The following is a 25,739-nucleotide window of genomic DNA, read 5'->3' as shown; positions in this document are numbered from 1 at the left end:
TAGTTTTAGCTGAACACTGTGAGCAGGATGCACTACACTAACTTGTAGCTTTAGATGAACACTGTGCAGAGGTCTCACTACACTAACTTGTAGTTTTAGCTGAACACTGTGAGCAGGATGCACTGCACTAACTTGTAGCTTTAGATGAACGCTGTGCAGAGCTCGCAAAAAAATAACTTGTAGGTTTAGCTGAACACTGTGAGCAGGACGCACCACACTAACTTGTAGTTTTAGCTGAAGACTGTGAGCAGGACGCACTGCACTAACTGTAAATAGTCTAGCTGCCTGACTGTGGTACTAATAGGATCAAAAGAACACCAGCAATTTTCTTCAGGTAGCTGTAAATACTGTAACAAGACAAGCCTGCCTGTCAGTAAGAAGATAACAGGAACGGATCTAGCTAAACTGAATACACTGTATATATATATATATATATATATATATATATATATATATATATACAACACCTGGGATGCATATATATACACAATACACTGTAAGTGCAGCTAACTCGCTGATTGTTCTGCCTAATCTATCTAACTCAAATGAAATAATACTGTCTCTCTGTCTATCTATCTCTCTTTCAACGCCGGGACACACACTACACAGGGCCGCCGTGCAGGCGGCCTTATATAGTGTGGGGCGTGTTCTAAACCCCCTGAGCCATAATTGGCCAAAGCCACCCTGGCTTTGGCCAATTACAGCTCTCTCTACCGACGGTGCTGTGATTGGCCAAGCATGCGGGTCATAGCGCATGCTTGGCCAATCATCAGCCAGCAATGCACTGCGATTCCGCAGTGAATTATGGACCGTGATGCGCCACACGAATTTGGCGCGAATGGCCCATAAAGTTCAACTCGACTCGAACACGAAGCTCATCCCTAATTTAGAGATAGCACTTATTTGTAGTCAGTATACTTATAACACTTCCAATTTACTCTCTGAAGTATAGAGGCTTGGGACTTTTTCAACAAGTTATTATTGGATAATAATACGTGAAATTTTAGGCCATAGTGGGTGAGATATGTGATGGTTTAAGCGCTTAATCTCTGCAAATTATATTGTTGTAGATGCAATAAATAATACAACCATATAGGGACATTAATTTGTTCTTATGAAGTTTAAATGCAGCAAAAAAAGAAAGATAGATATAGAGAAAACTGATATTTTGAGATAACTGACCACCTGACAAGATAGTGTGTCAATGTGTTCAATGATGTAGAGTAAGTCAGTGAAAAATTGACAAGTACAAGCAAAGTTCTGATATACTGGCAGCACGTTATTGTATACCTCTGTGTCTTTTGATCTGTGTCCAAAAGCCAATGACAGAATGTCAGATAGCAGCAGTTTCACTAGTGACAATATACTGTAATAAACCTCCTCGGATATTGATGTATGCTTACCTCCTGTACCCACACAGTTTTTTTTAAGTTATGGGACTTTAAAGATGCCAAAAAATTGTACCAAAAATGCTCCACTGTTTAATATCAGCTTTTATTATAAAACAGTTAAACAAAAGTGTAATTTGAACTTAGTACCATAAATTTTACAGGTATATTACATAGTTTATAGATACATAGAGCTTATTTCTATGTGTTTCACAGTCAATCATTATGTACTTCTCTTCATTCAACAATGAGGTTCCCAGATGGAAATTAGGGTCCACTCAGGGGAAACAATACAAAAATAATGACGTGTTTCAGGGGCATTCACCACCCACTTCCTCAGGATCTGTGACACTGTAAGATACAGTCAGAATTTATTTTAAACAATTTATACCTATATACAGTATATATGCCATTTATACATTTTTATTTGAATACCTCAAGCTAAAACAGAAGGTTAATCCTAGACTGGAATCATGGGCCTGTAGACCACCATCCACACCAAACCTCCCCCTGGGAGGACAGGCTGAGAAAAAAGAGAGAGAGAGAGAAAAAAGGAATAGATAAGTGTTCTATTACCTAGGAATATTCCCAAAAAGGGGATATGAGGGAATATTTTTTTTCTTTTTCTACAGATCCATATTACCTATCATGTCTGTTCTATGTACAGTGAGGGAAAAAAAATTGATCCCCTGCTGATTTTGTATGTTTGCCCACTGACAAAGAAATGATCAATCTATAATTTTAATGGTAGGTTTATTTTACCAGTGAGAGACAGAATAACAACAAAAATATCCAGAAAAACGCATTTCAAAAAAGTTATAAATTGATTTGCATTTTAATGAGTGAAATAAGTATTTGATCCCCTATAAATCAGCAAGATTTCTGGCTCCCAGGTGTCTTCTATACAAGTAATGTGCTGAAATTAGGAGCACTCTCTTAAAGGGAGTGCTCCTAATCTCAGCTTGTTACCTGTATAAAACACACCTGTCCACAGAAGTAATCAATCAGAATCCAATCTCTCCACCATGGCCAAGACCAAAGAGCTATCCAAGGATGTCAGGGACAAGATTGTAGACCTACACAAGTCTGGAATGGGCTACAAGACCATAGCCATGCAGATTGGTGAGAGGGTGACAACAGTTGGTGCGATTATTCACAAAAGGAAGAAACACAAAATAACTGTCAAACTCCCTCAGTCTAGGGCTCCATGCAAGGTCTCACCTCATGGAGTTTCAATGATCATGAGAACAGTGAGACATCAGCCCATAACTACATGGGAGAATCTTGTCAATGATCTCAAGGCAGCTGGTACCAAAGTCACCAGGAAGGTCTCCTTGCTCAAGGAAGCACATGTACAGGCTCGTCTTAAGTTTGCTAATGAACATCTGAATGATTCAGATGAGAACTGGGTGAAAGTGTTGTGGTCAGATGAAACCAGAATCAAGCTCTTTGGCATCAACTCAACTCTCCGTGTTTGGAGGAGGAGGGATGCTGCCTATGACCCCAAGAACACCATCCCCACCGTCAAGCATGGAGGTGGAAACATTATGCTTTGGGGTGTTTTTCTGGTAAGGGGACAGGACAACTTCACCGCATACAAAGGAAGGTGGATGGGGTCATGTACCCTCAAATCTTGGGTGAGAACCTCCTTCCCTCAGCCAGGGCATTGAAAACGCTTCGTGGATGGGTATTCCAATATGACAATGACCCAAAACACACAGCCAGTGGCTTGAGTAGAAGTACATTAAGGTCCTGGAGTGGCCTAGCCAGTCTCCAGTCCTTAATCCCATAGAAAATATGTGGAGGGAGCTGAAGGTTCAAGTTAGCAAACGTCAGCCTCAAAACCTTAATGACTTGGAAAGGATCTAAAAAGAGGAGTGGGACAAAATCCCTCCTGAGATTTGGTGGCCAACTACAAGAAACGTCTGACCTCTGTGATTGCCAACAAGGGTTTTGCCACCAAGTACTAAGTCATGTTTTGCGAAAGGGTCAAATACTTATTTCACTCATTAAAATGCAAATCAATTTATAACTTTTTTGAAATGCGTTTTTCTGGATATGTTATTCTGTCTCTCACTGTTAAAATAAACCGACCATTAAAATTATAGACTAATAATTTTTCTTTTCTCAAGCATCTGATGCTTGAGAAAGGAATGCGGCTATCCCATCCATCCATAGCCAGCTATTTCAGAAACACGTCGCATGCTGATGACGTCACGGCTCGGCGCCGGCCTGTGTCTGCACTCCAAGACTTGCTCTCCATTCACATACACGGCCGTGTCTCTCCCTCCACCACACAGGGACAGTGCGATTGCTGTGGAGATACAGCGCAGCTCAGCCATCTGCTCGGATGTCCTTCCTCCCTCTTCCCACTGATGCCCATGTCATCATTGGATTGATCTCCCCCTCTCTAATGGACTGCAGTTACCACCTGCCAGGGACACCGAATTACATCTCTGTGTGTTTGTGCTCAGCCATCTGCACCCCTGCCTGCTTGGACCTGATTGTGTATCAGCTACACTGAAACTGCTGTTGGCTACAGTCCTACATTATCATCTCCCCTCAGCCCTGATCATGCTCCTGTATACCACTTCTCCTTCTTTCATGTGAGTGGATATTATGATTGTAATAAATTGTTTTATGATAATTTCTCAGAGGCGCCCCTATTCCTTGTGTTTACTCTTTGTGTTCTGATGAGAAAAGTTGCAGTGTCTACATCCTTTTAGAAGTAGTTAACCAAAAGTAAAATTTCTGCAGAGGATGCCTAAAATGTTATTTATACCGTAGTTCAGACATCTGGGAAAATCAGGGAACCAGTCACAAAAGCAGGAAATTACTTTTCCTAACAGTGTAAGGAACACCTCCTGGTTGTCATATTTCATTGAATTTTACAAAAAATTACAATGGCTGCAGATTGAAAAAGAAAGGTAATTTTTTTGTCAAATACATTTTTATTGAATTTTAGCTTTATAACAATAGGAAGTACACCTTGAAAAATAAAAGGGTGCGAGAAAGACTGTTAGACACTTATTGACAGTAACTCATCAGTTGAGAAAGGACATAGTGTATCGTAGATAACGTTTAATTACATTAATAACAAGTGCTAGATTCAAATGTTCTAAGAGTAAAAGCACCTGAAAACATAATGAAGATATGCATATAATAAATGCTAATTGTACATTAAACTGTTTATACTTACCTCAACGCGTTTCGTGCCTACTACCACTCTTTAGGAGCAGATAGATAGGTGTCTATAAAAATATTAAAGATTACTATAAGTTGGAGAATATTGTAGTGAGTCTGTCTATAAGAGGAGGAGGGAAAAGGGATGGAAAAATTAACACCCAATCATACTTACAGACCAACTATGAATCTGGGTGCAAGCATGGAGAGCTGTAGGCCGACCGGAAAGGTCATTAGCCCCAGGAGCTGAGGTAGTAAACCCCATGGCACAACAATGGAAATAAGCAGCAATAAACAGCAGTCTCCGGGAATGAACCCCAATATGTGAACTGTATCTACATACCCATCTATAAAAAGAGTGTAAATTTAATGTTAAATAAAGCATAGGGGTACATGAGGATGTTTGGTTCCAACTGGTGAGCAGTGACACACTGCTAGACTGTGGGTGCCTTTCATCCAATTGGCTGCCAGCGTGTCATTGGTGGTTAAACATGGTCACCTTGGAGTATATATACTCCTCCCAGCCAAACCAGGCACTTCCTACGGTCAATGCTCCTGCAGACACTGTGCACCAATTGGACCTTAACTGTTCACATAAGAATCCTAGGTACATTTGTCGCAATTTTCTTTTTCTTCCTCTTTCTTACTATTTCGCGTTCCTCTTTTATACTTGTGCTTTTGGCGTTTGGCTTGATTCTATCCACTATTTCCTTAAGAGTGGTGGTAGCCACGAAACGCGTTGCGCTATTAGATGCCCCCTTGTTAATTTTTCAAGATTGTTACTTATATTATACTGACCATGCTTTACTGGAGTGTACCAATTCAATCAAGATTATGTTTTTTACTGCAGAGGCACACATTGATAAGTTTGGTGTTTTAATCCAAAAATGTTTACAATATGAACTAATATGTTACTATATTATCATGTTACTATATATTCTGTATGAAATAAATCCTATGTATTATATTTCTTTGTCATGCATTATGCTATTATGTAACATATGTAGTTCTACTTTACCAATTACCCACCAGACACACTTTTGTTGTGTCATCTCCCTGGCTACATGCTTCATATAAAGTCCCAATCTTTCCCCATATTTTTTAATCCTTGTGTATGTGTAGAATTCTCTAGCTGGTAGGTGAAATTTTTGAGTTAAATCTATAAAGGATAATATTCTGCCCTCTGAAAATATATCATTTAAGTTACGAATGCCTGTTTGCATGCATAATGTAAGGATGTAAGGTGAATGTCTGGGACCACCCATAAAAGGAATTCGAATGGTCTAGGAATCTCCAGAAAAGCTTGAGGATCATCTTTGTTGTTTAAAAGATAGGACCAAGCTTGAATAGTTGCTAATACAGTAGAATGATCAATGGTTTTATGGGCTGAAAGAAAATCTGTAGCCATCAGCCAAGAATATGGAGATCTTGGGAACAGCCAATCATGTTCTATTTGGCACCAATGTTTTATTGTGGTTTGATTGAACCAGTTCCTAAGTTGGTCCAGTACCACTGCCATATAACAATCTTTCAATATGGGTAATCCTATGCCTCCAACCAATCTGTGCTTCTTTGGTGTGTGAGAAGAGAGTCTCGCCCTACCGTTTCCCCATATACTGTAAATATTGTCATGTGCTTTTGCATAGCTATGAAAAAGGAAGAGGGAATAGGTATTGGGAGAGCTCTAAAGAAGTATAATATTTTTGGTAATAACAGCATCCTTTTCGCTGCTAAGTGGCCAGACCATGAGAGATGAAAAAATGTTTAGCCTTAAAATCCCCTGCTGCATACTAGTGATAAGGGGAGCAAAGTTAACCTTGTATAGGTTGGAGCACATGGAAGTTAATTTGACACCTAGGTACTGTAAGGAATCTGTAATCCAGGGATATGGCAGATTAGATTGCAAAGTCCTTCGTATGTTGTTCTTTATTGTGATGCCTAATATATTGGATTTAGAGGCATTGACTTTATAGTATGATATCTGACTAAAGAGTTGTAAAACTCTGCTGGTAGAGAGGAGGCCGGGTTTGAAACTGTGAAAATGACATTGTTGGCAAATAGCGTGATAGTGTGTTGTGTACCTTGTGAGTGAATTTCTTGAATGGTGGGATGTGTTCTGATTTTCTCTGCCATGGGTTTCATAATGAGAGCAAAAATCAGTGGAGACAGGGGGCACCCCTGTCTCGTACCATTTGTAATTTTGAAGTTGTTTGAAAACATACCTTCAGTAAAGACATGAGCTGATGGAATGGAATACAATGCGGAAATAGCAGAATGTATTGGGCCCTGAAGGCCAAATGTTTCTAACTCTCTGAACACATAACCCCAGTGTACCCTATCAAAGGCCTTCTCTGCATGTAGTGTGAGAAGCAGAGAAGGCACTTTCGATTTGTTTGCTAAATGGGTAAAATTAACCATCCTTCTAGTTGCATCTGGGGCTTGGAGACCTGAAATGAATCCCACCAGGTCTTGTTTAATTAGACTTGGTAAGACTTTCGCCAATCTGTTTGCCAAAAATTTTGAATACAGTTTCACGTCCATGTTTAGCAAAGAGATTGGATGAAAGTTTTGGGGAAGATATGGTTCTTCACCTGGTTTAGGCAGAGTAACAATTGTAGCTGTTAACATTTCAGGAGGAAAGTGAGCTCTGGACACTGCAGCGCTAAAGACCTATAACAAATTGGGTGACAGCACAGAATGAAAAAGTTGATAGTATTCTGATTAATACCCATAGGGCCTGTAGATTTATTGTGTGGGGGACTTTTAATCAATGTATCTATTTCAAGGGCTGTGAAGGCTGCATTCAACAGCTCTAAATCGAATTGAGCAATTCTAGGCAAGGAGATTGAGGCCAAGAATTTAGAGATTCCATCCGCTTTTGTTTGAGGAGAAGTGTCATCTGGTAAATTGTAAAGTGAGGCATAGTAATCGCTAAAGGCATCTGCTATTTCTTTTGGATTAGTCAACCTTATGCCTGTCTTGGGATTGTGAAGGTAAGGAACTTTTTGCCTAAAAGTTTTTTCTTTGAGTTGGTTAGCTAATAATTTCCCCGCTTTGTTCCCATAGCGATGTGAATTAGATTTTAGGTATCTTATATTTTGTTGTGCTGGGAGAGGAGGAGGGATCTAAGATCCAGCCTAGCTTGAAAAAGCTCTGCGCGATAGCCTGTGTGGTAGCTTTTTGTTGATTTGTTCCAATCTCCGTATAGTGTCAAGCAGGTCATTAAGTCGCCGTGTTTTTTGAATTTGGCATGCAACTTAATAAGTAGACCTTCATAGTGTAAAAGAGTCTTCAACCGAAGGGGCATTAATGGCAAAAAATCAGAAGAGTGTTGGCATCTACATACATCGAAGTCTGATGTAGAGATGAAGTGAGTCAGAGTTGCTCTGTGTCGTTGATGTCTTTATTCGGGACAGCATTGAAGTCTCCACAAAGAATGATAAGTCCCTGATGCAGAGAGGGGACTTTTTAAGTTTTTTAGGGAATGACACTTGTTTAGTATTAGGTAGGTACCAACTGGCCAGAGTATAAAGGATTATGTATCTGCCTGTGTCATCGGTAGACATTGTTAGTTGTTTAAATTGGACAGAGTCTTTGATTGCTATTGCAACCCCCTGTTTTTTGGAGGGAGCATTGGCCATATATACATAAGGGAGGTGACGATGTTGATATGTGGCAGAATAGAATATAGAGAAATTGGTATGTGTATATGAGATTGGTCATTCCAATCCACTATTGATAAATGTGGCAGAACAGAAACCCGCACTGTGAGGTGGCCCCAGTTGGAGACCGATGGAATCGTAGTGTGGGAAGAGATACAGGCTGCACACAGTGCATAGCTCTTTCCATTTTTAAAAGTGACCAACTTCTCACCAATCACCATGAGTAATATTTGATTTAGCATACTTTATATGCAGATATACTAACATTATCTGTTTGTATACATGAATTGTTTATATTCAAAATGTTATTGTATTATTATTATTATATATTTATATTTATATATATATATATATTTATATTGTAGAACTGTCTGTTTCTGTTCTGTCATGTTGAAATGTGGGAGCATGATGAGAAGAGAAATGAGTCTCTTGGAAACAAATGACATCACTTTGCAATTGGCAGGCTTCCTTCCATGTCATTTGTCTCTTATATGGGCGATTCAGACCTTTCACGTTTAGAGAGGAGATTGTGAATGCCATGTTACCCGGTTGTAATACGTTAGGAATGAGGTTCAGTGATAGTTCCATGTGATGGAAATAAAACAAGAATGAGTTACCTTAAAGTTGGTGATCTCCAAGGTGGAAAACTGAGGTATTGTCCACTTAGATCTTATTTGTTCTTATGAGTGTTTACGATGAGGTCTATTACTCGCTCAGATGTATTAGTTCTAGAGTCGGGAACTGGAAAACTAATGTCAAAAGAAACTTTAAAAAAAGACGATTCAAACAAGAATCTGTGTGGGAGTAGTACCGTTCAATTTAAAGAGGTCAATAACACAAAGATGGGATTCAAAAGTTGAGATGGTTATGCTCACAGAGATCAGCCTGCGTCAACATCAGAGCCCTCTCTTGTAGTCGGTGAAGAGTAGGGGGAATCTCTCCCTTCCTTTCCTTATTGATCTATTATGCGCTATTCTTTCAAGAGACGAGGACCCTCATTCACAGAGGTGACCATATAAGTGGTATCATCTTTTGTAATGAGTAGCTTAGAAGGATAAGACTAACGGTAAGCAATGCAATGATTGTGCAAAGGTTTGGTAACGGTCGCAAGTTGTTTACGTCTCTGCATAGTGTATGCAGAGAGGTCTGCAAACATCGCCAGACCCTGCAGACTCTGTGGTTGAGTGTCTCTTTTCCTGGACACCAGCATCAATTTCTCTTTTATGTGGTAGAAATGGATTCTCGTAATAGTGTCTCCAGGCACATTGGATGGTATTATAAGATGAAACAATCAGCGCCACAAGTAAAAAATAATGTGATATTTAAATAAGATAACCTAATAATAAACGTGCACAGCTGCTAAACATTCCAAGTGGTACACCACACTAATTTCAAAATAGATAGTAAAAAAATAAATGTAGCCCTATTTGTAAAAATATATACAAATATAAAGTGCAAATCTCTAAAATAAATAAATCCTACATATAAATGAATAGTCCATAAAATGAAAAAATGAAGAAATGAAACATGAAAAACTCTTCTTGTGATCAGTGTATCCACACAATTCCACCACAGTGATTGTTCGTCCTCAAAACGAGTGCCCACCACCACCAGTAAAAATGTGCGCTTACCTCCCAGATGAGTCAAAACTCATATGCGGATCTCCCCACAAGCTCTTTGCTCTCACTTCCTGTTCCCAATCAATGGTGGGTAATCCAGATGGCTCTTAATGGTAACTCAGCTCATTAACCACTTACCGACTGGCCACTGTATATATACATGATTACTTTAAAGACGGATATCTCGGCAACGGCAGCAGCTGCTGCCACAACTGAGGTATCCATCTTTAGGGCCGGCGGTTCTGTACACGATAATGTTGGTCTCTGTGTTGGGTTTGCCGTGAGATCACCGTTATCGGCGGCGGGAGAGGTGCCCACCCCCCTCCCGCCACTCTCCCGCGCCCTCCGCCGCTTACCGGAGCCGTCGGTAGCGGCGGAGGTGATCGAGTCCTCTCACTTCCTAGGTATGGAGACGAGTGAGGCTAAGATGGCCCCCACCCATCTCCATACCATAGGTGGGAGGAAGCGACGTCATGACGTCAGCTCCGCCCATTTGCCTTAAAGGCGCATTTTTTTTGTCATTTTTTTAAACGACTTTTTTTTTTTTTTTTTTTACATTAAAGTCCAAATATGAGATCTGAGGACTTTTTGACCCCAGATCTCATATTTAAGAGGACCTGTCATGCTTTTTTCTATTACAAGGGATGTTTACATTCCTTGTAATAGGAATAAAAGTGATCCAATTTAAAAAAAAAAAAACAGTGAAAAAAGAAATAAAATAAAGTAAAATAAATAAATAAAAAAAATTAAAATTTTTAAAGCGCCCTGTCCCGACGGGCTCGCGCGCAGAAGCGAACTCATACGTGAGTAGCGCCCGCATATGAAAACGGTGGTCAAACCACACATGTGAGGTGTCGCCACGATCGGTAGAGCGAGAGCAATAATTCTATCCCTAGAACTCCTCTGTAACGCAAAACATGCAACCTGTAGAATTTTTTAAACGTCGCCTATAAAGATTTTTAAGGGTAAAAGTTTGACGCCATTCCACGAGCGTGACATGTTGGGTATCAATTTACTTGGCGTAACATTATATTTCACAATATAAAAAAAATTGGCTAACTTTACTGTTGTCTATTTTTTTTATTCAAAAAAAGTGACTTTTTTCCAAAAAAAGTGCGCTTATAAGACCGCTGCGCAAATACAGTGCAAAAAAAAAGTATTGCAATGACCGCCATTTTATTCTCTAGGGTGTTAGAGAAAAACAATATATAATGTTTGCGGGTTCTAAGTAATTTTCTAGCAAAAAAAAAACTGTTTTAAACATGTAAACACCTAAAATCCAAAACGAGGTTGGTCCTTAAGTGGTTAACATCCAAAGAAACGAATCACCTCCCAGCTTGGCTCAAGATTCCATGAGTTCAGTACATGATGGAGAACACTATTGTCTCTATACTTATTATTATACATGTCCTGAACTCATGGAATCTTGAGCCAAGCTGGGAGGTGATTTGTTTCTTTGGATGTTAATGAGCTGAGTTACCATTAAGAAAAGAGCCATCTGGATTACCCACCATTGATTGGGAAGAGGAAGTGAGAGCAAAGAGCTTGTGAGGAGATCCGCATATGAGTTTTGACTCATCTGGGAGGTAAGCGCGCATTTTTACTGGTGGTGGTGTGCACTCCTTTTGAGGATGAACAATCACTGTGGTGGAATTGTGTGGATACACTGATCACAAGAAGAGTTTTTCATGTTTTATTTCTTCATTTTATGCACTATTCATTTATATGTAGGATTTATTTATTTTAGAGATTTGCACTATATATTTATATATATTTTTACACATAACGCTAGATTGGATGGCATGGTATGTGTTTCGACTTTGGCAGGCAATGGATGCGGTCTATCAGCAATTCTTTCAGCCGTGCATCTGGAAGTGCTTCATTCAGGATGTTAGTAAAGTAGGCCTTTAATTCAGGAGCTTTAACTTTTTCTGGGATTCCCATATTTTGAAGTTGTTACATCTTGACCTGTCCTCCAGGTCAGCCAGTCTGATCCACTACATCTCATCATCTCTGTCATTGTGAGCATCCACCATGGTATTAAAGGAGGATGCAAATTCCCCCATTTTAATTCAATGAGAGATTCTTTCGTTTACTGCGTTAACCTCAGATTTGAATTGCTTGGCCACAGATATTATGTCAGAGTGCAGGGTGGTATGCAGCGACACCAGCATTTCTTTTAATGTGGTGTCAAGCACTGGTTGATTAGCAGTTGGAAATTCTAAGATGGAGTCCTGTAACTCCCTGGTGTCATGAGTCAAAGCAGCTCATGTACTGATGCTGAAAGTGCATCCATCTTCTGTTTTGTCTTAGCTGGACTGGACGAGGGAGAGAAGGAATGTGAGTAGCCTGTGTCAAGTTTTATGGTTATACTGAGTATGGTGCCGTGCTGCTGAGCTATGCCCTGGGGAGACGCCGTGTGCAGAGCCTGCCGGAATTCCAGCGCCACCTTGGTTACTGTAGTTACATAGTTACATAGTAGGTAAGGCTGAAAAAAGATAATAGTCAATCCAAATGGAGTGGTGCGGCTGGGGAAAGAAATCCGTGAATTTCCCCACTTTGTTACAGTCTTTGTGCTTCCTGGATGGCAGCTCAGGAGCTCAACCCCGACTCAGACCAAATCTCTGTGTGGCTGGTAGGAGCTTTGGCCACCCGCTGCGGAGAGGAAATGTGTCAAATCATGGCCATCTTTCCTGCTGGCTAGCCACGCCCCCAGGAAAGGTACATTTTAATAATAATAAATTACAATGTAAAGCAGTGAGGGGATGTAGGTTGCTGTACTTAGGGGCCACAGTGCGCACAAGAAGGAGAAGTGTTCTCACCTCTGAGCTGCATTCAATAAAATCCATCCTGCCACACTAAACTCTCCTCTTCTCTGCTACCATATATTCAAGGCATGGCCCTATCCTCAAGGAGTAAGTTCCGCCTCTTTTCTACTAATAAATGAATAAATGATGTGATCCTAGTGGACGAAATTTCAGAAGCAGAGTACCATTTCTGGTCACTGTAATTGGACAGTGGGACTTTACTGTTAAAACTCCTCCCACCAGTATGACATCATTCATTCATTCATTGCTTGGAGAGATGTGGAGCTCACTCCCAGTGCCTGAGAATTCAGAAACTGTTTGGAGGTATGCTGTGATCCCAGGAAACAACCTGCTACATGGCACAGCAAGCAAGCCTGTCCCTGCAAATCAGGGACAGTTTTCCTCCTTGTGTAAGGAGGGAGAAAAGGAGAAAGAGAAAAAGAGCTACAAGACCAGATAGTGAAATACAAACCAAACAGTATATAATGGGAGTCCGTTTTTTTTTTTATTTCTCTCACTATTTCTTTCTCTCTTTCAAACCTCAAATATGGTAAGCAAGAAAGAGACCAAGATCACAAGTCTTACTAACTGTCACACCATGTTAATTTTCTCCCTTTAAACTTTTACCAATCACAATAGTGTTTCTGATGAATACCAGCCCCTTTTCACATATTGCATAAGGCAATGTTTCTCAACTCCAGTTCTCAAGTACCCCCAACAGGTCATGTTTTCAGGCTTTACATTATTTTGCACAGGTGATTTGATCAGTTTTACTGCCTTAGTAATTACTACAGCCATTTCATCTGAGGGAAATCCTGAAAACATGACCTGTTGGGGGAGGACTGGAGTTAAGAAACATTGGCATAAGGTTATGTGCATTGATACATTGATACAATCACAGGTTCCTTTCCTGTAAGGTGTTCAAATTATTGACACTACATATTCATTATAAAAAGTACACAAAGTTCAAACCATATTCTTTTTCAATGATCATAATCCAAACAAACTATATTGAAGAATATTGAAAGAATATCTTTTTAATTGGTTATATATAAGGGGTTTTCAGCGTATCCCTGCACTGGTTATCTTCATAATTGCTGTACCTACTATTCACACACACATATACTGTGTATATATATATATATATATATATATATATATCTACCGATTTCCGTGGACACACGTCATGACTCAATATTAACACTTAAACTGCTTGCTCATAACAAGTGATGGTCAAATTTATGTCACTTTCATATGGGCATGTGGGGTGGCCTTACAAAATAATCTTTGCTATAATAGAGTAATTTTGGATATTTGCTTTATCTTCAGTTATTTGGATGGCAAAATGCATATCGGGAGGGGGACATGTCCTATATAATAAGTATGTATGTACCGTATCTTTTTAATTTCATGCCACTATATTTCTTACCAAAACAGAGTTTCTTCTGTATACCAAATTGCCCACCAAAATAACTTTTGAAGTGTCTCAGTTTGGGAATCTCAAAGAAAAAAAATCAGATGGCTGCAGCACCAATCCCAGTTGCAGCTTTCCCCCGCTGCCTTTAAGATGGAGAGCGGAGCATTCAAACACTAATGATCACTCAGCTGTTGGTCCTTCCCCGCCAAAGCTCACTGAAGTTCTGGGCTGTGGAGGGGATGGGAGCTGCTGGCTCAGCCTCTCAGCAGCTCGCTGAGAAGCTTAGCCAGTTGCCGGTCTAGGCATCTGGGCGGATCCCAACTATGAAGAAAGTATATTTTCCGATCCTGGACCAGCTCTGAAATGTCTGCCGACAGTGGGTGTTATCCCACTGTCGGCTGAAAACTGGTCACAGGAGTGTAGAACTAACTGTACTCCTGTGACCCTCATAAGACATATTGCCAAAAAAATTGTGGCGATACTTGTCCTTTAATTTTTTCTTTTCAGGTCAACATGCAAATATATACAATGGAATAATCTGCCATTCATTTTCTGAAAGTTGTGTCTCTGTGATACAGGTCATTTAACATTGTTTCCTCCCTGTTTATCATTGCAGTTTGGTTGCTACCAAAGAAACAGACAGTGCTCGGTCTCGTAGTCCACCTATGTCACCATCTGATTTTCTGGACAAACTGATGGGAAGAACATCTGGTTATGATGCAAGAATAAGACCTAATTTCAAGGGTAAATTTGTTTCCTGCTTTGCCTTGTACTATGATATTTGCCAAGTTGTACACAACCATTCCATTTTCCAAACTCATCTACACTATTGATTAATAAATGACCACCCACTAGCATCAAGTTAGGCCATTTCCAACTCAAAAATGTCCACTGGAATCTACAGTATACTACTCTATGAAAAGGTTCCTGTGGTATCTGTCACTAATTGCTGACACTAAAGAATTGCATATTCTCCCACAAGACAGACGTTCATTGAAATCCTGAAGTGTTCTACCTACAATGATTGTACATTTCACCAGTTACTATACACATTCCATGCTATCGGAAACACTGCTATAGTATAATTAGAAATTAAAGCCAATGGTCAATGTAGTATAATTATTGTAGTGCATAGTGTGTGGAGGTTTAGGTATTAAAAGAGTCAGATAATAGAAGTTCTGAACATTTTTGCATAAAGTATAATATTTTCCCTGTTGTAAACGGAATGGCCTACTTAAGTAGGCCATTATGTACGGACAAGACTGACCTCCTTAGATGATGGTTTTCATTAACCTTAAAGAACATGCGTGCCTAAAAAAATGCTAAACATTGGAATTGTGTTGAACAAAACATACCATAAAATAATTAATTAATGCATTGCAGTTAAAAACAAATTTTTACTATTAAACTGCTCTTGACTTCATATTTGAAAAGTACATGCATGCTGAAAAAGATCCTGGAAGCTGAGCTGTGTAAGGCCTTTTTATCACACACCATATCATTTTAAATATATAATAGACTGGAGTTAATCATCTGCAGACTACTTCAATAACTTCAATATAAACATTTGCATTATTTCCTTTTAGGGGTAGTTAGGTGTTTTATATCGATAACTTCTATAAACATGCAAAACATACTACCTTTTAGTCCTCATGCACACAGGGCGTTAGAAAAAACAAGCTGCAAAGCCATTATCGAGGCCAGGAAAAAGCGGCTGTAAAAAACGTGCTTTTAGTAGCTGTTTGCAATGGTGTTAATGCGCATTTAGCCGCGTTAGCTTTTAGTAGCATTTCTCTGCCCCTATTCAAAATCAATGGTTCCTTATGAGATCCATTTTAACTGATCTGACTTTCAGCCCATTGATTTGAATGAAGGTCACATCCAAGTCAGGTCATCATGATCCGACTGGTGGCATGAAACTTGTGCTCTGAGTATCTTGAAGGGTAACCCCATGCCAAAATGAAAAAAAAAATGGCATAGCAGCCCCCCAAGACCACACCAGGATTTGGATTTTGAGGGGAAACCCCACGCCATTTTTTTCCTCCAGAATCCATACAAGACCCTTATCCGAGCATGTAGCCTTGCATGTCAGGAAAGGGGTGGGATGAATGAGCGCCCCCCCCGCACCATACCAGGCCACATGCCCTCAACATGGGGGGGTGGGTTTTTTGGGGCAGGGGGGCTCTATGCCCCCCAGCCCAAAGCACCTTGTCCCTATATCGATGGAGACAAGGGCCTTTTCCCAACAATCCTGGCCGGTGATTGTGGGGGTCTGTGGGCAGGGGGCTTATCTGAATCTGGAAGCCCCCTTTAACAAGGGGCCCCCAGATCCCAGCCCCCCTATGTGAATAAGTATGGGGTACATTGTACTCCTACCCAATCACCCCAAAAGAAGGCAGTAAAGTGTAATTAAAAAGCAAGAGACGGTTTTCATAAGTCCTTTATTAAAAATCTTCAACATGTCTTATTCCTCTGCTTTTCTTCCTCTGGTCTTCTCCCTCCGGTGGTGTGCTTTTTCTCCTATCTTCTTTCTCCAGTGGTGTGTTCTTCCTCCAGTGTTCTTCCTCTGCTCTTCTCCCTCCAGTGATGTGTTCTTCCTTAAGTCTTTTCCCTCTTTCTCCGATACTGGCTCCTGTCATTGTGCCAGCTCTGTTCTCTGCCGGTACTTATATAGCCATGGGGCATGGCCATCCAGTGATGTCACTATGAGACTCCGCCCCTTGTGCCAGAATGTGCTGTCACAAGTGGCAAAGTCTCGTAGTGATGTCATCTCCCCCCCATTTCCCAACCTGCCGGGCTGCATGCTTGGATAAGGGTCTGGTATGGATCCTGGAGGGGACCCCACGCCGTTTTAAAATTTTTCATTTTGGCGTAGGGTTCCCTTTCAAGATCCATACCAGACTCAAAGGGCCTGGTATGGATCTAGGGGGAGAATTTTTTTATTTTTAATTTGGCGTGGGGTTCCCCTTCAAAATCCTCAGAACGCAAGTCACATGCAACAAGTCGGATAATGATGATCTGACTTGGATGCGTTTTCTATTCAAATCAATGAGCTGAAAGTCGGATCAGTTAAGATGGCTCTCAAAGGGAACCATTGATTTTGACACGCCCAAAAAAAAAAAAGTTTGACGCGGCTTAACACTGTATCCAGTGTTAAGCCGCGTTTAACAGCATCAGACATTTTTACAGCTGTAACACTGGTCTTCAGAATGTGCTGTCCCTGTTTTTTTTTGCAGCTTCAAAATGCCTATGCCACTTACAGCTCCTAAAAGCCTGTGTGTGCATGAGGCCATAGAATAACATAGAGATGCGTTTTTAAGCTGCAAAAAAAATGCCTGATGCTCCTAAAAGTGGCTGTTGACCAGTCAGAAATGTCTTCAGCTACTAAGTCCTATTGTTGGTTGATAATACACAGCATTTTGGTGGTGTCAGACCTGCACAGTTGTCCTTTGCTAAACCACTGATACCCACCCCTGTCCTTTTCTACACAATATAGAGTGTAATCATTCTGTAGTCTGAAGATAACAACTAGGAGGGATAATTACATTCCTTGGAATAACATAGGAAAAAGACAGGGAAGCCCTGAAATTCTGACATAATAAACAGTTTTTTGTTTTTTTTTATGCCCATATTGAACATATATAACAAAACATTGTCCAAATTGGGCCAGATTAGCCATTTTCCCTCCCCAGTGTCACGTGACTCGTTAGTGTTACAAGGTCTCAGGTGTGAATAGGGAGCAGGTGTGTTAAATTTGGTGTTATCACTCTCAGTCTCTTATACTGGTCACTGGAAGTTAAACATGGCACCTCATGGCAAAGAACTCTCTAAAGATCTGAAAAAAAAGAATTGTTGCTCTACATAAAGATGGCCTAAGCTATAAGAAAATTGCCAAGACCCTGAAACTGACCTGCAGCACAGTGACCAAGACCATACAGCAGTTTAACAGGACATGTTCCACTCGGAACAGGCCTTGACATGGTTGATTCAAGAAGTTGAGTGCATGTGTTCAGCGTCCTATCCAGTTGTCTTTGGGAAATAGACATATGAGTGCTGCCAGCATTGATGCAGAGGTTGAAGGGGTGGGGGGGTCAACCTGTCAGTGCTCAGACCATACGCTGCACATTGCATCAAATTGGCCTGCATGGCTGTCATCCCAGAAGGAAGCCTCTTCTAAAGATGATGCACAAGAAAGCCCGCAAGCAGTTTGCTGAAGACAAGCAGGCTAAGGACATGGATTACTGGTACCATGTCCTGTGGTCTGATGAGACCAAGATAAATGTATTTGGTTCAGATGGTGTCAAGCGTGCGTGGCAGCAACCAGGTGAGGAGTACAAAGACAAGTGTGTCTTGCCTACAGTCAAGCATGGTGGTGGAAGTATCATGGTCTGGGGCTGCATGAGTGCTGCCAGCACTGGGAGCTATAGTTCATTGATGGAACCATGAATGCCAACACGTACTGTGACATACTGAAGCAGAGCATGATCCCCTCCCTTGGGAGACTGGGCCGCAGGGCAGTATTCCAACATGATAATGAACACAAACACACCTCCAAGACGACCACTGCCTTGCTAAAGAAGCTGAGGGTAAAGGTGATGGACTGGTCAAGCATGTCTCCAAACCTAAACCCTATTGAGCATCCTCAAAAGGAAGGTGGAGGAGTGCAAGGTCTCTAACATCCACCAGCTCTGTGATGTTATCATGGAGCAGTGGAAGAGGACTCCAGTGGCAACCTGTGAAGCTCTGGTGAACTCCATGCCCAAGAGGGTTAAGGCAGTGCTGGAAAATAATGGTGGCCACACAAAATGTTGACATTTTGGGCCCAATTTAAATATTTTCACTAATGCCGCGTACACACGGTCGGACTTTCCGGCATACTTGGTCCGGCGGACCAGAGTGTGCCGGACAATCCGCCCGTGTGTGGGCGGCGGCGGACTTTTCCGGCGGACTTCTTCCCAAAAGCCCGCCGGACCTAGATTTTAAACATGTTTGAAATCTTTCCGTCGGACTCAGTTTCGGGCGGAAAGTCCGCTCGTGTGTGTGCTGGTCCGACGGAAAGCCCGCTCGTGTGTAGGCTGGTCCGACAGACCAAATACGACACGAGGGGATGGTATTGCATCTCGCGCTCGCTGCAATAGGAAAAACAAATCTTCCTATTGCGGCGAGCGCGGGGCATACCAGGCCCTTAGGTCTGGTATGGATTATAAAGGGGAACCCCGCTACGCCGAAAAAACGGCGTGGGGTCCCCCTAAAATCCATACCAGACCCCGATCCGAGCACGCAGCCTGGCCGGTCAGGAAAGGGGGTGGGGACGAGCGAGCGCCCCCCCCCCCCCTCCTGAACCGTACCAGGCCGCATGCCCTCAACATGGGGGGTGGGTGCTTTGGGGGAGGGGGGCGCCCTGCGCCCCCCCCCCCAAAGCACCTTGTCCCCATGTTGATGAGGACAAGGGCCTCTTCCCGACAACCCTGGCCGTTGGTTGTCGGGGTCTGCGGGCGGGGGCTTATCGGAATCTGGGAGCCCCCTTTAATAAGGGGGCCCCCAGATCCCGGCCCCCCACCCTATGTAAATGAGTATGGGGTACATGGTACCCCTACCCATTTACCTAGGAAAAAAGTGTAAGTAATAAAACACACTACACAGGTTTTTAAAATATTTTATTAAACAGCTCCGGGGGGGGGATCTTCCTCCGGCTTTGGGGGTCTTCTTCCGGCTTCGGGGGTCCCTCCGCTTCATCTTCTCCCGGCGTCCGGTTGGTTCTTCTCCGCTCTCCGGCCTCTTCTCCCGGTGTCGCAGGTCTTCGGCCGGCCCCTCCGCTCTCTTCATGTAGCTCTATTGCGAGCGGAGGTCCGGACTTCTGGGCTTCTTGGCTTCTTGGCTTCTTGGCTTCTCTTCTCTTCTCTTCCCCCAGATGTTGACACGACGCTCTCTCCGGCTGGACTGGTCTCTGAGGGCTGCGTTGTGACTTATATAGGCGGAGACCCCGCCCCCATATGATGTCACAGTCCCTGGGCATGCTGGGACTGTGACGTTTTAGGGGGCGTGGTCGACCACGCCCCCTAAAACGTCACAGTCCCAGCATGCCCAGGGACTGTGACATCATATGGGGGCGGGGTCTCCGCCTATATAAGTCACAACGCAGCCCTCAGAGACCAGTCCAGCCGGAGAGAGCGTCGTGTCAACATCTGGGGGAAGAGAAGAGAAGAGAAGCCAAGAAGCCAAGAAGCCAAGAAGCCCAGAAGTCCGGACCTCCGCTCGCAATAGAGCTACATGAAGAGAGCGGAGGGGCCGGCCGAAGACCTGCGACACCGGGAGAAGAGGCCGGAGAGCGGAGAAGAACCAACCGGACGCCGGGAGAAGATGAAGCGGAGGGACCCCCGAAGCCGGAAGAAGACCCCCGAAGCCGGAGGAAGATCCCCCCCCCGGAGCTGTTTAATAAAATATTTTAAAAACCTGTGTAGTGTGTTTTATTACTTACACTTTTTTCCTAGGTAAATGGGTAGGGGTACCATGTACCCCATACTCATTTACATAGGGTGGGGGGCCGGGATCTGGGGGCCCCCTTATTAATGGGGGCTCCCAGATTCCGATAAGCCCCCGCCCGCAGACCCCGACAACCAACGGCCAGGGTTGTCGGGAAGAGGCCCTTGTCCTCATCAACATGGGGACAAGGTGCTTTGGGGGGGGGGCGCAGGGCGCCCCCCTCCCCCAAAGCACCCACCCCCCATGTTGAGGGCATGCGGCCTGGTACGGTTCAGGAGGGGGGGGGGCGCTCGCTCGTCCCCACCCCCTTTCCTGACCGGCCAGGCTGCGTGCTCGGATCGGGGTCTGGTATGGATTTTAGGGGGACCCCACGCCGTTTTTTCGGCGTAGCGGGGTTCCCCTTTATAATCCATACCAGACCTAAGGGCCTGGTATGCCCCGCGACGGGGCTAGCAAGGTGTCAATCTCGCCGATAAAAGCGGCAAGATTGACATCCTTCTCTAGTCCCGTCGCACCTGAGTCACGTTCAAAATGAACGGACTTGTCCGTGTGTGGGCAAGTCCGTTCATTCTGAAAGTCCGCCGGAACTCCGGCGAAAGTCCGTCGGAAAGACGGGCGGACTTAGCCCGCCGGAAAGTCCCGGCGTGTGTGGGCAAGTCCGTCCGTTTTAAAGTCCGGCGCACCTGGCGGACAAAGTCCGTCGGAAAGTGTGCCGGACCAAGTAGGATAGAAAGTCCGCTCGTGTGTACGCGGCATTAGGGGTGTACTCACTTTTGTTGCCAGCAGGGGACAGCAAATTTACACTATTATGCAAGCTGTAAACTCACTATTTTACATTGTAGCAAAGTGTCATTTCTTCAGTGTTGTCACATGAAAAGATATAATAAAATATTTACAAAAATGTGAGGGGGTGTACTAACTTTTGTGAGATACTGTAAATTACAGATCTAATTTCTTGACTACCTAGTACACTTTTGAAGGCCCTGGAGCACCAGGACAATGTAAATTCCCACAAAATGACCCCATTTGGAAAGCAAACACCCCAATGTATATTCTTTGAGGCATAATGAGTCTTTTGAATATGTATTTTTTTTCCACAAGTTTTTGGAAAATGTGGAAAGAAAATGAAAACACATTTGTTTTTATGCCAAGCTGTCCATTTATACAATATTTCTAACACACAGCATGTAAATACCAAAAATTACACCCCAAAATACATTCTGCTACTTCTCCTGAGTATGGCCATATCACATGTGTGAGACTTTTACACAGCCTGGCCACATAGAGAGGCTCAACATGTGGGGAGCACCGTCAGGTGTCCTAGGAAAATAAATTACACATCTAATTTATTGACTACCTATTACACTTTTGAAGGCCCTGGAGCACCAGGACAATGGAAACGCACACAAAATGACCCAATTTTGGACAGCAAACACCCCAACATATATTCTATGAGGCATAATGAGTCTTTTGAACTTCTTTTTTCTGCAAGTTTTTGGAAAATGTGGAAAGAAAATGAAAACACATTTTTTTTACACATTTGTTTACGCATTTTTACACATTTTAATGGCACTGACAGCACTGATAAGGATCCACTGATAGGGTGGCACTGATGAGCACTCACTGATGGGCACTGATGTGCATAGTGGCACTGATGAGCACTAATAGGGCACTGTAGTGGCACTTATGAGCACTGTAGTGGCACTGATGAGCACTCACTGATGACATTGTAGGGCACTGAGTATTACAAGAGAGTGCAGGGTTTAGGAATGTGTTATGCAGAGAATGCAGGGTTCACCAGTGAATTACGCTCAGAATGCAGGGATCAGGAGTGCGTTATGCTCAGAATGCAGGGTTCAGGAGTGCATTGCGGTCAGAATGCAGGGATCAGGAGTGCGTTGCGGTCAGAATGCAGGGTCCAGGAGTGCATTGCAGTCAGAATGCAGGGTTTAGGAGTGCATTGTGGTCAGAATGCAGGGTTCAGGAGTGTGTTGCATTCAGAATGCAGGGTCCAGGAGTGCATTGCAGTCAGAACGCAGGGTTTAGGAGTGTGTTGCGGTCAGAATGCAGGGTTCAGGAGTGTGTTGCGGTCAGAATGCAGGGTTCAGGGGTGCGTTGCAGTCAGAATGCAGGGTTCAGGAGTGCTTTGCAGTCAGAATGCAGGGTTCAGGAGTGTGTTGCGGTCAGAATGCAGGGTTCAGGAGTGCGTTGCGGTCAGAATGCAGGGTTCAGGAGTGCATTGCGGTCAGAATGCAGGGATGGGGGGTGATGTGAAGGGTGGTAGAGGACGCTGGTATGGGGGTGACCCTGCCCATAACCGTGTCCTCTGCCCTTTCACATCACCCTCCCCCCACACACACCCACACACAGCGGTGTGTCTTCTGCCCCCCCCCTTTTCCCCTATAGCAGTAACCCCTCTTCCCTTCTCTCCCATAGCACAGTGTTCTACCTGTTTCAACAGCGGAGACCGGGAGGCAGCAAAGTTCTGGACAGAGAGGCGGGAGTTGGCAGAGTGACTTGCCATCAGAATGCAAGGTTCAGGAGTGCGTTGCGTTCAGAATGCAGGGATAAGGAATGCATTGCGGTCAGAATGCAGGGATCAGGAGTGCGTTGCGGTCAGAATGCAGGGTTCAGGAGGGCGTTACAGTCAGAATTCAGGGTTCAGGAGTGCGTTGCGGTCAGAATGCAGGGATCAGGAGTGCGTTGCAGTCAGAATGCAGGAGTGCATTGCGGTCAGAATGCAGGATTCAGGAGTGCGTTGCAGTCAGAATGCAGGGTTCAGGAGTGCTTTGCGATCAGAATGCAGGGATCAGGAGTGCGTTGCGGTCAGAATGCAGGGTCCAGGAGTGCATTGCAGTCAGAATGCAGGGTTTAGGAGTGCATTGCGGTCAGAATGCAGGGATCAGGAGTGCATTGCAGTCAGAATGCAGGGTTCAGGAGTGTGTTGCAGTCAGAATGCAGGGTTCAGGAGTGTGCTGCGGTCAGAATGCAGGGATCAGGAGTGCGTTGCGGTCAGAATGCAGGGTTCAGGAGTGCGTTGTGGTCAGAATGCAGGGTTCAGGAGTGTGTTGCAGTCAGAATTCAGGGTTCAGGGGTGCGTTGCAGTCAGAATGCAGGGTTCAGGAGTGCGTTGCAGTCAGAATGCAGGGTTCAGGAGTGCGTTGCGGTCAGAATGCAGGGTTCAGGAGTGTGTTGTGGTCAGAATGCAGGGATGGGGGGTGATGTGAAGGGTGGTAGAGGACGCTGGTATGGGGGTGACCCTGCCCATAACCGTGTCCTCTGCCCCTTCACATCACCCTCCCCCCACACACACCCACACACAGCGGTGTGTCTTCTGCCCCCCCCTTTTTCCCTATAGCAGTAACCCCCCTTCCCTTCTCTCCCATAGCACAGTGTTCTACCTGTTTCCACAGCGGAGACCGGGAGGCAGCACAGTTCTGGACAGAGAGGCGGGAGTTGGCAGAGTGACTTTTCATATTAGCAAGCTGGTAATTGGTTGCTTAGGACCACCCTGTGTGCTAGCAACTAATCAACAGCGTTTTAACATAAAAAGTTTGTTTGGCAAGCTCCTCCTCCCACCCTCCATCCTGAGCTGTGCTTCCTCCTGGTCTCAGCTGTTCACTGATCACAGCGGCAGAGGAGGATGGAGGCAGGAGGGAATGAGAAACACCGGGACATAGATGGTGCAGCACAGCCGTGGAGGAGGCTGGAGGCTGGCAGGGAAGCCTGGTGAGACAAGGATTGGCACACATAGAAGGCAGAGGATGGCGGTGCAGGAACCTGTTTGCAGTCCACCTGTCACCTGCCGGCAGTCCACAGGTGGACCGCGATGGACGGTTTGCTGACCCCCGCTGTAGTGGCACTGATGAGCACTGTAGTGGCACTGTAGGGCACTAAAGAGCACTGTAGTAGCACCATAGGGCAGTGGTGAGCACTGTAGTTGAACTATAGGGCACTGATGAGCACCGTAGTGGTACCGTAGGGCACTGATGAGCACGCTAGTGGTACCGTACGGCACTGATGAGCAATGTAGTGGCACTGATGAACACTGTAGTGGCATCGTAGGGCAGTGATGAGCACTGTAGTAGACATGTGCACTGCCAAAAAATTAGTTTGTTTTCGTTTCATTCTTTTTTTTTTTTTTTTTGGGTCATTCGTTATGATCGAAATTTGTAAATTCGTAAATTTGAAAATTCGTGTTTTTGTAAATTTGAAATTCAAAATTCCAGAAATTCAAAAATTTGGAAATTTGAAAACCCGAAAATTCGAAAATAAGAAATAATGGCTAACTAATATTAACTAACTATTAAATTATAGGTATTGGAATTTCCTTTCAAATTTGGCTGTTAGTGAACGTAAACGAATACTAATTTATCCGAAGTTACGAATTATCTGAAATAACGAATGCCGCAGCTAAACAAATTGAATGTAACAAATGAATAATAAATAATAATAATAATAAAAAGTTTTTATTATTACTATTATTTTTTATTATTATTAATTTGTTACGTCCCATTTGTTTAGACACGGCATTCGTTATTTCAAATAATTTGTGACTTCGCATAAATTTGTATTCGTTATGTTCACTAACAGCCAAATTTGAAAGGTAATTCTTATGCCCTGTACACACGGTCGGATTTTCCGACGGAAAATGTGTGATAGGACCTTGTTGTTGGAAATTCCAACCGTGTGGACTTCAGCACACATTTTCCATCGGAATTTCCGACACACAAAGTTTGAGAGCTTGCTATAAAATTTTCCGACCACAAAATCCATCGGAAATTCCGATCGTGTATACACAAATCCGACGCACAGTGCCACGCATGCTCAGAATAAATTAAGAGATGAAAGCTATTGGCTACTGCCCCATTTATAGTCCCGACGTACTTGTTTTACGTCACCGCGTTTAGAACGATCGGATTTTCCGACAACTTTGTGTGACCGTGTGTATGCAAGACAAGTTTGAGCTAACATCCGTCAGAAAAAATCCATGGATTTTGTTGTCAGAATGTCCGATCAATGTCCGACCGTGTGTACAGGGCATAATACATATAATTTAATAGTAATAGTTAAGTTATTATTAGTTTTTATTTCAGATTTTTGAATTTTCGGGTTTTCAAATTCTCTGATTTTGGTTCTTATTTTTGGATTTTCGTTCTTTAGAATTTCCATTCTTATTT

General features: G+C 43.3%; 1 protein-coding gene across 1 annotated transcript in view; it reads left to right on the top strand.

Annotated features, from left to right (window-relative positions):
* Positions 1 to 25,739, top strand: part of GLRA3 (glycine receptor alpha 3) — a 503,536-nt gene that overhangs the window by 149,990 nt on the left and 327,807 nt on the right. The window contains exon 2 of the mRNA XM_073606537.1: positions 14,693 to 14,820. Within this exon, the coding sequence (XP_073462638.1) occupies positions 14,693 to 14,820 (128 nt within the window). The remainder of the gene's footprint in view (positions 1 to 14,692; positions 14,821 to 25,739) is intronic.

This window comes from Aquarana catesbeiana, linkage group LG01 (assembly GCF_042186555.1).
Source record: "Aquarana catesbeiana isolate 2022-GZ linkage group LG01, ASM4218655v1, whole genome shotgun sequence".
NCBI lineage: Eukaryota > Metazoa > Chordata > Amphibia > Anura > Ranidae > Aquarana > Aquarana catesbeiana.
Note: the sequence above shows the minus strand (reverse complement) of the source record. Positions and strands in the feature narration are given on the sequence as shown.